At 49.4% G+C, this 12529-nt stretch overlaps 1 protein-coding gene across 3 annotated transcripts in view; it reads right to left on the reverse strand.

The window, feature by feature from the left end:
* LOC119399817 (uncharacterized) overlaps nt 1-12529 on the reverse strand; it is a 93611-nt gene that overhangs the window by 47254 nt on the left and 33828 nt on the right. For 2 of the 3 annotated variants that reach the window (XM_049417617.1, XM_037666673.2), the window contains exon 4: nt 7996-8090. In XM_049417617.1, the coding sequence (XP_049273574.1) occupies nt 7996-8090 (95 nt within the window). Of the gene's footprint in view, nt 1-7995; nt 8130-12529 lie in introns of all 3 variants that reach the window. The other variant, XM_037666672.2, reaches the window with a different exon arrangement.

Consider the following 12529-nt stretch of genomic DNA (forward strand, 5'->3'; position numbering starts at 1 on the left):
GCAGTCTGCCGAACCCATGGCGACACTGTGCGATGATCCGCGAGACGCCATCATTGCTTCGCTACAGCTTAAAATGCGGGCCATCGGCGAGCTGCTCCCATCAGACAGTCCTCCAAAAGCCACCTGTCTTCAGGCAGGTGGTCTGCAAGACGGCTCCTGCCGTCATAGCTAGCTGACAAGAGCCCGGCCACCGCGCACACGTTCTGCACATACCTGTGGGTACACAGCGGGTCCTCCTGTTTCCTTCCCACCACCACGCCCAGGTGTTCAAGGTGGTTGTTAACTTCCTTGGGGATGGTGGACTGGGCGAACGGCTGTAGAGGCCACCGCCACGTTCCCTCTCCCCATTCCCCTGCAGACGCTGAGACGGGTTGCACAAAAAGCATAGTTTCCTTTCCCTAACCTCTCCTCCTCCTCCTCGCATGCCTCTCGCGCATTGGCGAGTAAGTGGGTTTGGGTTGATCTGCGAGTCTTGAGAAAAGAAGAAGACGAGCACGAGACTCCGAGCAACGCTCCTAGTGACGCGTCTCCAGGGGCTGTAAATGAAATACAAAAAAAAGCCAGGCCTGCGCTGAAACCGCAGCACAGTCAAAGCGAAAGCAGAAAGAGCGGCGTTTTTAGAGCCTGATTTAGGCTCTCTTGGGGCTACAATACAAGTACACTAGAAAGGTACCCACTACCCCATAAATCACAATTTTTGTGAAGTTGGGAAGCACCTACTAAGCCATTATTCGTCATTCTGGGGAGAAGCGAGGCACCAGCTACACGTCTGTAAGGCATTATGTGCACTTTGTTGAAGCGACGACTGATGACAATGAAGAATTATGGCTCAGCCCTTTGTAATGGGTTGGAAGCTTTAAACGGCCCACCAGTTATGTAATTTGCATTGGGTGACGCCCGGTCGCTATTTCCCTCACCCTTCATGCTGTATAACATATGTTGACGTGGAAGAGAGACGGGGGGGGGGCGAAGAACTTTACTGAGACCCCGAGGAAATGGATCATGGGCTTATGGGCTTCCTTGGCAACCAATACAAGTGCACTTCCGAGGAACCCACTACGCTCTAAATCATTGCAATTTTACTGAGACCCCGAGGAAACGGATCATGCGCTTATGGGCTTCCTTGGCCGCCAATACAAGTGCACTTGCGAGGAACCCACTACGCTCTAAATCATTGTAATTTTACTGAGACCCCGAGGAAATGCATCATGCGCTTATGGGCTTCCTTGGCAACCAATACAAGTGCACTTGCGAGGAACCCACACGCTATAAATTATTGTAATTTTACTGAGACCCTGGGGAAATGCATCATGCGCTTATGGGCTTCCTTGGCAACCAATACAAGTGCACTTGCGGGGAACCCACTACGCTATAAATTATTGTAATTTTACTGAGACCCCGAGGAAATGCATCATGCGCTTATGGGCTTCCTTGGCAACCAATACAAGTGCACTTGCGAGGAACCCACTACGCTATAAATTATTGTAATTTTTGAGAAGTAGGGCAGCAGGCACTGTGCCATTTTTCGTCATTCTACGGAGAACCGTGGTACCTGCTAAACGCATGTAAGGCATTATACGCACTTTGTGGATGCTGTGCCTGATGACGATGAAGAATTATGACAGAGCCCTTTGTAATGGGTTGGAAGCAATCAACAACCTACTCGTTGCTCAATTCGCATTGTGTGACGCCTGGTTGCAGAATTCGCGTTGTGCGACGCTTGGTGCTTATTTTACTCTTCTACCACGCTATATTGCATATGCTAATGTGGTTCCTTCCCGACATGAAGCCTGTATAGGACCTTTTGCAAAGCAGTTTCAAGCACCGGCATGGCTCGGAGGTTGCATACCGGGCTACCACGCGAAGGACCCAGGTTCGAACCTCGTTCCATCCTGGAATGTTTTTCTTATTTCGTTTTTTTTTTCTTATTTCGCGCGATACTGGTTACGGACACCGGCGGCGGCGGCGGCGGACAACTACGGCGCCAAAAACGGCCGGTGAAATGATCTCATAACAGCTTTCGCTGTAAAAACGGAAGCAAATAGACGCTGAGCGATACAGACGCACTATAGCAGGCGTCAAACGGCGTTTGTTTTTAGGGGCGAAGCTCCTTATGCCGTGGGTCCGTCCATCCTCCGTTTGTAGGTTTGTTTGTGGTAGCCACCTCTAGTTCGTGAGAAGCGCGCGTTCTGGTATGCAGTAGAAGAAGAAGACGCCGTTGACGAGTGAGACCCTCGTGCGTGTTCGCCTGTGTGGTATTCTTTCTTCTTTACTGCGCGCGTTCTGGTATGCAGTAGAAGAAGAAGACGACGTTGACGATTGACACTCTCGTGCGTGTTCGCCTGTGTGGCGTTCTTTCTTCTTTACTACGTCTCGTGTTTTCAACGACACCCGAAGACAACATTTCAGAAATAACGTGCCATGAGGCTCCCTCTTGGCACGCTTTCTCTGTAGCTCGGAGTCGCCAGATGGAAGACAAGGCTGCGGAACGGAGGGCACGGAAGGCGGCAGCAGCGCGCGCTCGCAGACAGAATCCTGAGGTGAGAGCCCGCGAGGCCGAAGCTGCACGTCGACGCCGCGAAGCAGATTCCGCCGTTCGAGCCCGCGAGGCCGAAGCTGCTCGACAAGCTGCACGACTGCGGCGAGAAGACCATCCGGGGGACGTGTATAGACCTGGTATTTTCTAATTTCCAGTTGCAACCCGTACAAGAACCGCTGTCCCTTCACTTCACTGACCATAAAGCCGTGATAATGAAGGGACAACGCAAGCCAAGCATAATCTAATTAGGAAAAATAAAAGTTTCATGTTTGTAATATACACACAGTGTTTCTCACTCTTCATATGATGATTGATGGGGCGTTACACAGAACATTCACGGTTTACCGATGATTCTCTCCGGAGCTTCGCCCCACTTATCATCATTCACCACGTGGATATGCTGTGATTTTTTTGTAAAGTAAAGAACATCTTCAACTACTACTCGTCGTAACAAGAAAAATTCCTTCTGGGTGGTAAGAACATTGAAACACTTCTTCATGCGAACGCAACTACTGCAAGAAGTCTCGCTAGCTTCGACAGCGTCGCACGTGATGTATGGAGCGGAGTTGGCAATGCCCAGAGTGGTGTGCGCTGCAGTCGAGTGCTGGCAGTTTCCGTGGCAATATGTCATGAATGCTACATTGCCACAAATGTGGATAGCCACAATTTCAAACACAGTTGATATTGCGGCGCTCAGCATTTGCATTGGCAGTATCTTAATCGTATGTGAAGTTTTTCGTTTATAGTTTTCGTCCCTTTGCAGCGCGGAGTGTAAAGATGCGCACAGCCAGAGTAATTGGAGGGAGGATTGGTAGAGGGCGTGCGGAGAAGAATATGTCGCGTGAACAAGTCAGATGTTCACGGTCTTTTACCATGCTTTAAGTAATGCCTATACAACGCTTAGCTGCGCCCATTCCATTCCATTCCTTTTATATTCGTTTCGGGCATACATCTTCTCTAGCTTAATCGGTTGGGTTAACTTTGGATGCGCTGGACATCTACTACTGCAGGTGCCACAACAATTCTAGCTGTGTAATTTCTATCTAAACTAATTTGTAGCAATTTTGAGACTCTAATATGAACTTATGACAAAATGATAATAACTGTTGGGGTTTAACGTTCCAAAAGCACGATAATGTTACGAGAAAACGTATATTCAAAAATATATACAAGCAGAAATAGACGCTGAGACAATGGCGGACCGGAGCCTGTCCCTTCAGCACTTCGTCGTTGTCCCTCTTCCAGAGTGGGCCCCACTACTACCTTGTGCCACTGGCCCACTGCTACCTTGTGACACTACCCCGCGGCGTAAAAGCGCCGACCCGGCGCTGGTCACGGAAGTAGTGAGGTGGACGGCACATATAGTTTCAGTCTTACGACGTGCACAACAGTGAGTGGCGTTGGCGTTGAGTGCACTGAATCGGCGACTCGCTGTATTTCATGTGTGAGGTCAGTGACCTTCCGCAGGACTTTGTATGGTCCGTCATAGCGAAATAACAACTTTTGTGAGAGACCGATGCGACGACATGGAGTCCACAACAGGACAAGTGAACCGGGTTCATAAGAGACATCTCGGTGTCGGCGATCATACAGGTCTTTTTGAGAGGCCTGAGATGCTGTGAGGCGCTCTCGGGCAATCTGTCGTGCTGTGTCGGCTCGGGCAATGGCATCGAGAACGTATGTGACAGGCGAGTTCGAGCCAGTGGGAAGCAGCGTGTCAAGAGGGAGGGATGGCTCACGTCCATACAGAAGATAAAACGGGGAATAACCTGTGGTGTCATGCCTGGAGGAGTTGTAAGCGAATGTGACGTAGGGTAACGCTGCGTCCCAGTCGCGGTGGTCGGCAGAAGCGTACATCGACAACATGTCGGTGAGAGTGCGGTTCAGGCGCTCCGTAAGCCCATTAGTTTGCGGGTGGTATGCCGTTGTGAACTTGTGGTTTGTAGAACAGGAACGAAAAATGTCCTGGATGACGCGGGACAAGAAGTATCGGCCTTGGTCGGTGAGAAGCTGGTGAGGAGCACCGGGATGCAAGATGATGTCATGCAGTAGAAAGTCGGCGACATCAGTTGCGCAGCTGGTGGGAAGAGCGCGGGTAATGGCGTAACGTGTGGCGTAGTCAGTCGCTACGGCGACCCACTTGTTCCCGGATGCAGAAGTGGGAAATGGTCTGAGGAGGTCGAGCCCGACGCGGTAGAATGGTTCGGCGGGGATGTCAATAGGCTGAAGGTGGCCGGCTGGAAGCATTGTTGGTCGTTTTCGACGTTGACAGAGGTCGCAGCTGCTGACGTATTTTTGCACGGAGCGATAGAGGCCTGGCCAGAAGAAACGGCGCCGGACGCGATCGTAAGTGCGTGTAACTCCAAGATGACCGGCGGTAGGTTCATCATGGAGCTGGCGAAGGACATCTGCCCGCAAGTGGGAAGGCACGACGAGAAGGCGTTCAGGGCCGTGGGGGCGCATATTGTGGCGGTATAGAACACCGTCGTGAAGGCAGTACAAGTTTAGAGAACTGCTTGGAGTTCCGGAACTCAGACTGTCAATGATGGGACGTAAAACCGAGTCGCGGCGTTGCTCACAACCTATATCGAGGAAGTCTGGTATTGAGAATGCCCCAGACTCAGCGGGTCTCTCTGCGGTGTCGGGTGGATCCACTGGGTACCGTGACAGACAATCGGCGTCCTGATGGAGTTGGCCGGATTTGTAAACCACCGAGAAGGTGTATTCTTGAAGGCGGAGAGACCAACGACCGAGGCGGCCCGTGGGATCTTTGAGCGAAGAGAGCCAGCACAGGGCGTGATGGTCAGTTACAACAGTAAAGCTGCGGCCGTACAGGTATGGGCGAAACTTAGCAACTGCCCAAACTAGAACAAGGCACTGTCTCTCGGTGATTGAATAGTTCTTCTCCGCCGTGGACAACAGTCGGCTGGCGTAGGCGATGACGCAGTCTCGTCCGTGTTGACGCTGAGCGAGAACAGCTCCAATTTCATGGCCACTTGCGTCGGTGCGAACCTCTGTCGGGGCGGTGGGATCAAAGTGGGCTAATACTGGAGTAGTTGTGAGGGCTGTAACGAGCGCCGAAAACGCAGCAGCTTGAGGTGAACCCCAAGTAAAGCTGACGTCTTTCTTGAGTAGTTCTGTGAGAGGACGCGCAATATCGGCAAAATTCCGGATGAAGCGGCGGAAATAGGAACACAACCCGAGAAAGCTGCGGACATCTTTAGCCGAACAGGGTACGGGAAATTGTGTCACTGCGCGAATTTTGTCGGGATCAGGCTGGACGCCAGCTGCGTTAACGAGGTGACCCAGTACAGTTATTTCACGACGGCCAAAACGGCATTTGGAGGAGTTCAACTGTAGACCAACTGTAGACCAGAATATGAGAGACGCCGTAGTGGAGGACTCTACCATTTGTACCAAATTTCTACCATTTTCACCGCCATCAAAAATGCAACGGCCGCGGCCAGGATTCGATCGCGCGACCTGCGGGCCAGCAGTCGAGAGCCCTAACCACTACACCACTCTGGCGGGTTAACTTATGACATACCTAATGTTTATTTTAGCGTATATGACGCCTTCCATCATCTTTATATTGCCTTTAACAGTGGAGCTGCTTAAGCTCGGCAAAGCTGCGTGCATACCCGACAAAAAACTATCGTTATGATGAATGGCCTCTGCTTTATATGCCATCTCGCGTCGCCGGGCACCTGGCTCAGCCTCCCCTGCTGTATGCCATGCAATAACTCGGCAGGCGCGAGCTCTCTTTGTCCTGTTCTTCATTTTCCGCTTCCCTCCCCGTTAACGCCCGCGCGGCGCGCGCTCTACCGCTGCACCGACTTGTCAGGCGCGGCTGCAAGAACTAAGATGGGCGAGAGATTTAGAGAGCGAGACAGAAAAAGAAAGAGATAGAAAGAAAGGAGTAGGAGAGCAAGAGAAGAAAAATGAAAAAAATCACGCCATATCCACGGAATGAATAAGGATATGTGGGCGAAGCTCGAGAGGGTAAACCGTAACTCTCCCGTGAAAGTTAGCCCATTACATCATTAGAAAGACGTAAGACTGCGTATATTATACAAAATCAACTTTTATTTTGTTCTTGTTCGTTTGTTTCGTTTCTTCGTTTGTTCTTTTCATTTCGTCGTTGTCATGGCGGCTGGATTGCGAGGTTCCTTCATTATGACGGCTTTATGGTCCGTGAAATGAAGCGAGAGAGGTTCTTGTACTGGCTGCAGTGGGAATTTTGCAAACACTAAGTCTATGCACGTCCCTCGGATCGTGGTAGGTTGCATATGGATACATCTGAGTGCGTATTTGGAAAGCATGTGCTGCACGATCCAGTCATTGGCAATGAGGTCCACGTTGAAGTCCCCAACCAGCACAAACGGACGGTTCTTCCACTTGTTGTCGTAGTCACGTAACGCAGCGTCTATAAACCACTTGACGTCCCCGATAGACAGGTTGGGTGCGAGGTACACGGTCATGACAGCGACTAGCAGAAGGCGACTAAATCGGTGGACCGGTGTTTCGACGCGTGGTGGCGATTCCGGACTCGACTGTCGGCTCCGCGATGGAGTGCCAAGCATGAAGCTTACCGCGCACCTCCACCAGTGTAACGACGTGGGATCGACGAGGACACGGAGCACGACAAACACGCTTTATCGATCAGAGAAAGAACTGCAACGTCTTCTTCGTCCCTGCGCTGGGCCAAGAACACTCGCGCTGCTTCGTTGCCATCACCACTGGCACATACGCGCGGCATAGGCGGTCACGTGCGAGCTAGGAGGGACAGACCCATGGCTTTAGGAGCTTCGCCCCTAAAAAAGATCGAAAGAAAGAAAGAAATAGGCAGAGAGAAAAGATAAAAACAGATATAGAATTATAGAGAAAAAGCAGAGAGCGAGACAGAAAGATATAGAGATGGAGAGAGAAAAATGGAAAGAAAGTAAAGAAGAAAGAAACAGAAAACTAAAGTGAAACAGGGAAGGCCGTCAAGCTCCTCTGCTCCTCCAGGCTAGGCACTACTGATGCGAAGCTGCGTTAACTTTTTATAATTTTTTGCAGGTCATCAGACTTCCAGACAGTACGGTCTGAAATGTAGCAAAGAGTGTCCCTCGGATCTTGTTCCACTAATAAATTGTTTAATGCACACTTTGTTCCGATTGGTTATGCGATGCAGCCAAGCCATATGGTTGGCCCAAATCTATGCCACCAATAAACCACATAAACAGCAAGGGCAGTCGTTTGATTCAATCGTGATATTCTATGCAATTAAATGTAATTCAGTGATGAAATGTATCGTAATTCGAAAATTGTGATGGCTGATAATGCGTAGCTGAGCAATCGATGAGGTAGTCAGTGTTTGTTATTGAATGCAAAAGTTTGCCCTCATGCATGGTCGCTTTTTAAGGTCTGACAAATTAGCTTCCCCGAAAAGCAGCTGTAGATATTTCACTTACGGCTGGAAATTTCACCTCGATATCCATAATTCCAGTCCTCAGTCATAGTCGGCTTGTTATGGTATGACAAGTTAGCGTGCACGTATTTCCCTAACCTGCGAAGGCGTAAGTAGCATATAGGTTTTATCGCTATGCTGGAAGAAAGTCAACAAAACAGCATTTTCGAAGCTTTGTAAGAGCGCCTTTGCAGATAGAATACAGTTGTAGAGATAAGCGCTTCAATGAAAGCACGAAAATGGACACATATGTGTACAGACGTGCACATTCTCTCACGAAAACAGCGCGAAATGTCGTATAACAGTTAGCCGCCACTCCCCACTTACCCACTCTGAAAGCATAGTCCATAATTTGCGAATACTGGCAAACAGTTTTAAATTTATATGCCAAAGAGGTAGCGGCAATTCGCCTTCAATGAAAAAAAGTGGGAAGCATTGGATTTCGTTGTTGTAGAGATATTTTGCTATTATCTTCAGAAAAGAATACAATGAATACATTAGATACATTAGACTCCAGCAGCTGTAGATATTTCCCTTACGTTCCGCGTGAAAATGTGCTGCGCTGCTTCCCTCGCATCGACATAATTTTATGGCCTACGAAATTATACTTATTTTACGTTTTGTTCGCACATTGCGAGTTCTCATCGGAAATTCTGGATCCTTTGTCCTATCGGAAAAAGTGGGCAAACGAAGCTTGGTGAGTGCGTGCCTGACGTACTACTTTTCTTTCTGGTTCGGTCTTTCTTTCTTTCGTTGCTCCGTTCTTACTTTCTTTCTTACGTTCCTTTTTTCTCTCTTTCTCTTTATAACATTGCGCAATGCTTTCTCCACTTTCCTTCCCTCATGCCGGGAATGAGACATTCATCCACGTGCTCAGCAGCGTAATACTTCAGTTGCTGGAGGGAACAATGACGATCATACGTCCATACCAGAGCAACAATGAAATGTGGCAGCGCGAAATGACAAGTCATCTCGACCACCTCCATAACAGACCAGATTACCGTATCGGGAACAGCTGATCGCCTACAAGTCCACAATCGATACAGTGTCAATTCTTGGAAAACGGCCCGTGCAAATTAGGCACGTGAGAGGCGCATCTTCGAGGGCACAGGAGCGCGCAGGATTCTCTATAGTGGGGGGGAGTCTAGTTTCCGCGCAGCAACCCCCTCCACCCTCTACAGCGTCGGGACCATCGTGATTAGCTGTTACACATAAATAATTGTATAGAAGGCGATGTAGAAAGCATTAGTACAAAAAAAAGAAAAAAAAGCCGTATGCAAAAAAAAAAATAAAAACTGCCGCCACCGGGAGTCGAACGTGCGACCTTCGGATCTCGAGCCGAGTACTTTACCACTACGCCACGCTTTTTTTTTGCTTTATTGCCTGCTTCCAGACATAAACACATCACAAACACATAGAATAAATAACATCAAATATTGTCCGTCCTACTGGACAGACATCAATTTTAAAATTCCTTGAGCACTGTCAAGGGTTCCACTCTCGATAACCACTCAGGTACAATCTCCTGCGTTTTCTGCAATTCAACAAATTTCGACATACACTCTCGAAAGTACATTCTTGCGGGCCTTGCATCTGGATCGCGGTGAAATCTGCCATACGAGCCCGCCATAGACAGTGGAGGCCGGTTAACATTATTAAGTCTAACGGCAATCCATTCTCATTATCTATTGGGAGAAACCTGATACCGTATTGATCTAACGGGAATTCCTTCAAAATGACTAGTCAACATACGAATACACCGTTTGGCTTCAGCTTTGTATGTCTCATACTGGACACAGACGCGATCTTCACATCGTACTAAAATTTGCATAGTTATTAAACGCGAACAAACTGCTGCCGGTAACAAATGGCACGTCGATAATGGCAACAGCGCTAACTTTCTTGTAGAATTCACAACGTAACTCCAAAAAAAGTGTCAAGTGGACCGAGGAGCGGGTATAGTGAACCGAATGTTACAGCTAAGTTTAATTGCCGTTTCTCGCTTTTTCCAAAGGGCGACATGTGCAGAGGCTTTACGTCGACTCAAATCTCATTCGATAAATAGGCGCGTACAGTTGATTGAGTATTGTGATGCTGTTTTCGCGCAACCTACAGCGCAGCCGTGCCAGCGCACTGATCTGACGCTGTATCATTAGCTACAACTGCAGAACAGCTCGGCCAAACGCAAGTGCAGTGCGCGGGAAAAATATGCCATCATATTGGTTCAGTAAGGCGTTCGAATTGACAAGTCTATGTTCTCGCATACGTGTCAGAGAAACGCCGGCGAGTGCGACCGGCGGCGGTTGGTGAGCGGAGGCGTTTGCTGGAAGCGCGTCGCATCTATGCTGATCGCTTCTTGTGCGGACACCGTACACAAGAAAAAACGCTTCATTTAGGTTAGCCGATGCCACAGCTGTGCTGTAAAGTCATTCGTACTCATCAGAATCGTGTATCCTGAAACCCAGAAGTGCCGATAACACGTAGACGGACTCGGTCGGTAAGCTATGCCTAACCTTTGGTGGCAATCATGGTGGTAGAATAAGATGGTGGAAGTGATACTTGGTCGGGCTTATCTCGACGCAGGCCGAAGGTAAAAGTTTGTGCATTTTAGCTTCGCACGCATTTCCACTGTTGCCTTAAAGTGCCGCTGAGGTAAGTGAGTGTGCAAGAATTGCCAGAGTTGCGTTTCTAGCGTGACGGTATCAAGCGGCGGCGGTTTTCTGGTCTACCCACTGGAAGGGCTCATTTACTTCTCGGCAACTGCGCGCCGATGTAACACAGATCGCGCCGATGTAACACTGTCGCTGTTCACACCGACACTTCTAGACATGTAAACATCACAATGGAGCAGCACATCGCGGATGTAAACCTGATAAGTACGTGCGTAAAATGTAAACATTCACGGCTGCTGTGCTCCACAAATCTTGAGGCGGTTACGCCGCACGAATAAAAAAAAGCGTGCTGAAAAGCCTAATGATCGGCGTTGGCTTCTTTGAACTGTAAACATACTTTTCTACACATTGAAGAGCAAAACATTAGAAGTGACAGTGATTTCACATAACCTCACGTGCACTTCCATCATGCCACCGTCATCCAGCTTGTTCACCAAGCCATCCACCGAAACACGTTTTTCTCGCCACCATCAGCCAGCATTTTCCACTTAACACCAAAAAAAGCTCGCCACCACCACCACCATCTCCCACCATTTTTCCACTCTCGCCACCATCAGCCAGCATTTTCCACTTAACACCAAAAGAAGCTCGCCACCACCACCACCATCTGCCACCATTTTTCCACTCTCGCCACCATCAGCCAGCATTTTCCACTTAACACCAAAAGAAGCTCGCCACCACCACCACCATCTGCCACCATTTTTTCCACTCTCGCCATCATCAGCCATTATGACCACCACAGTAGGGGCGTAGCCAGAAATTTTTTTCGGGGGGGGGTTCAACCATACTTTATGAATGTTCGTGCGTGCGTTTGTATTAGTGCATGCCTATATACGCAAGCAAAATTGAAAAATTTCGGGGGCGGGTTTGAACCCCCCCAACCCCCCCCCCCCCTTGGCTACGCCCCTGCACCACAGCTTCCACCATATCCACTATTGTTTCCACCTTGTCCACCAAGAATTCCAGCATCCACCAACCCACGATTTTCAATAGGGATTATGTGGTAAGCAGTCTGCCTAGCAGTCTGCAGTCTGCCCCTCAACCGCTAGCGAAATTCGAGAGCTGTGGCTTTCCCCATCTGCAGACATTTACGAGGCGTTGAAGGCAACACTCATTCGCAGAGTCACGCCCCCCGAAAGCTAACGGCTGCTTCATCTTATACATGAAGCCAACCTTGGTGACAGTAGGCCAACAGCTGCGTCATGTGTAGCAAATCATTGGGCAATATAGTAAATGGTCTTGACAGGCTGCTGCTCCGGGATATATTTCTACAGAAAATTCCCCCCAACATCCGAATGGTCAAATGAAAACGATTTTATCCAAACTGGCCTAGTTAATCGACAAGCTCATCGCGGTAGCTCCCCCATCAGTCGCGGCCGTAACAAGCGAACCGTTTCCCCACATGAGCAGCCTCAAGAGATGAAGAACGAAATGTCGCCTCTCGTGGACTCCGTGGCTGCTCTCCATACGGCGTCACAGTCAACCAGTGAGAGTGCTCCGCAGTTGCCTATTAAACGCCAGAAGATATGTTGGCACCATCGCAAGTTCGGCAATGCTGCACGCAAATGTGTACCACTCTGTGAAACCTCGGGAAACATCCCAGGCAGGCGCTGAGGGCGTCCAACGCTGCCGGCTTACAAAAACGTCGCTCATCAGCCTTCTTCCTAACCGACCGTAACAGCGGCTTGCGCTTCCTCGCCGGCACCCAATTACCAACGGCATGATGGAACGTTTACGCCGGCAGCTCAAGTCTGTGCTCACTGCAACAGAAGAGCGCAGCTGGAGGGAGACACTGCCGCTCATTCTCTCGGGAATACGAACACCTGTCAAGACAGGCACCGGCTGCAGCGAGTCCAAACTGGTCTA

The sequence above is a fragment of the Rhipicephalus sanguineus genome, chromosome 7 (genome assembly GCF_013339695.2).
Source record: "Rhipicephalus sanguineus isolate Rsan-2018 chromosome 7, BIME_Rsan_1.4, whole genome shotgun sequence".
NCBI classification, from domain to species: domain Eukaryota; kingdom Metazoa; phylum Arthropoda; class Arachnida; order Ixodida; family Ixodidae; genus Rhipicephalus; species Rhipicephalus sanguineus.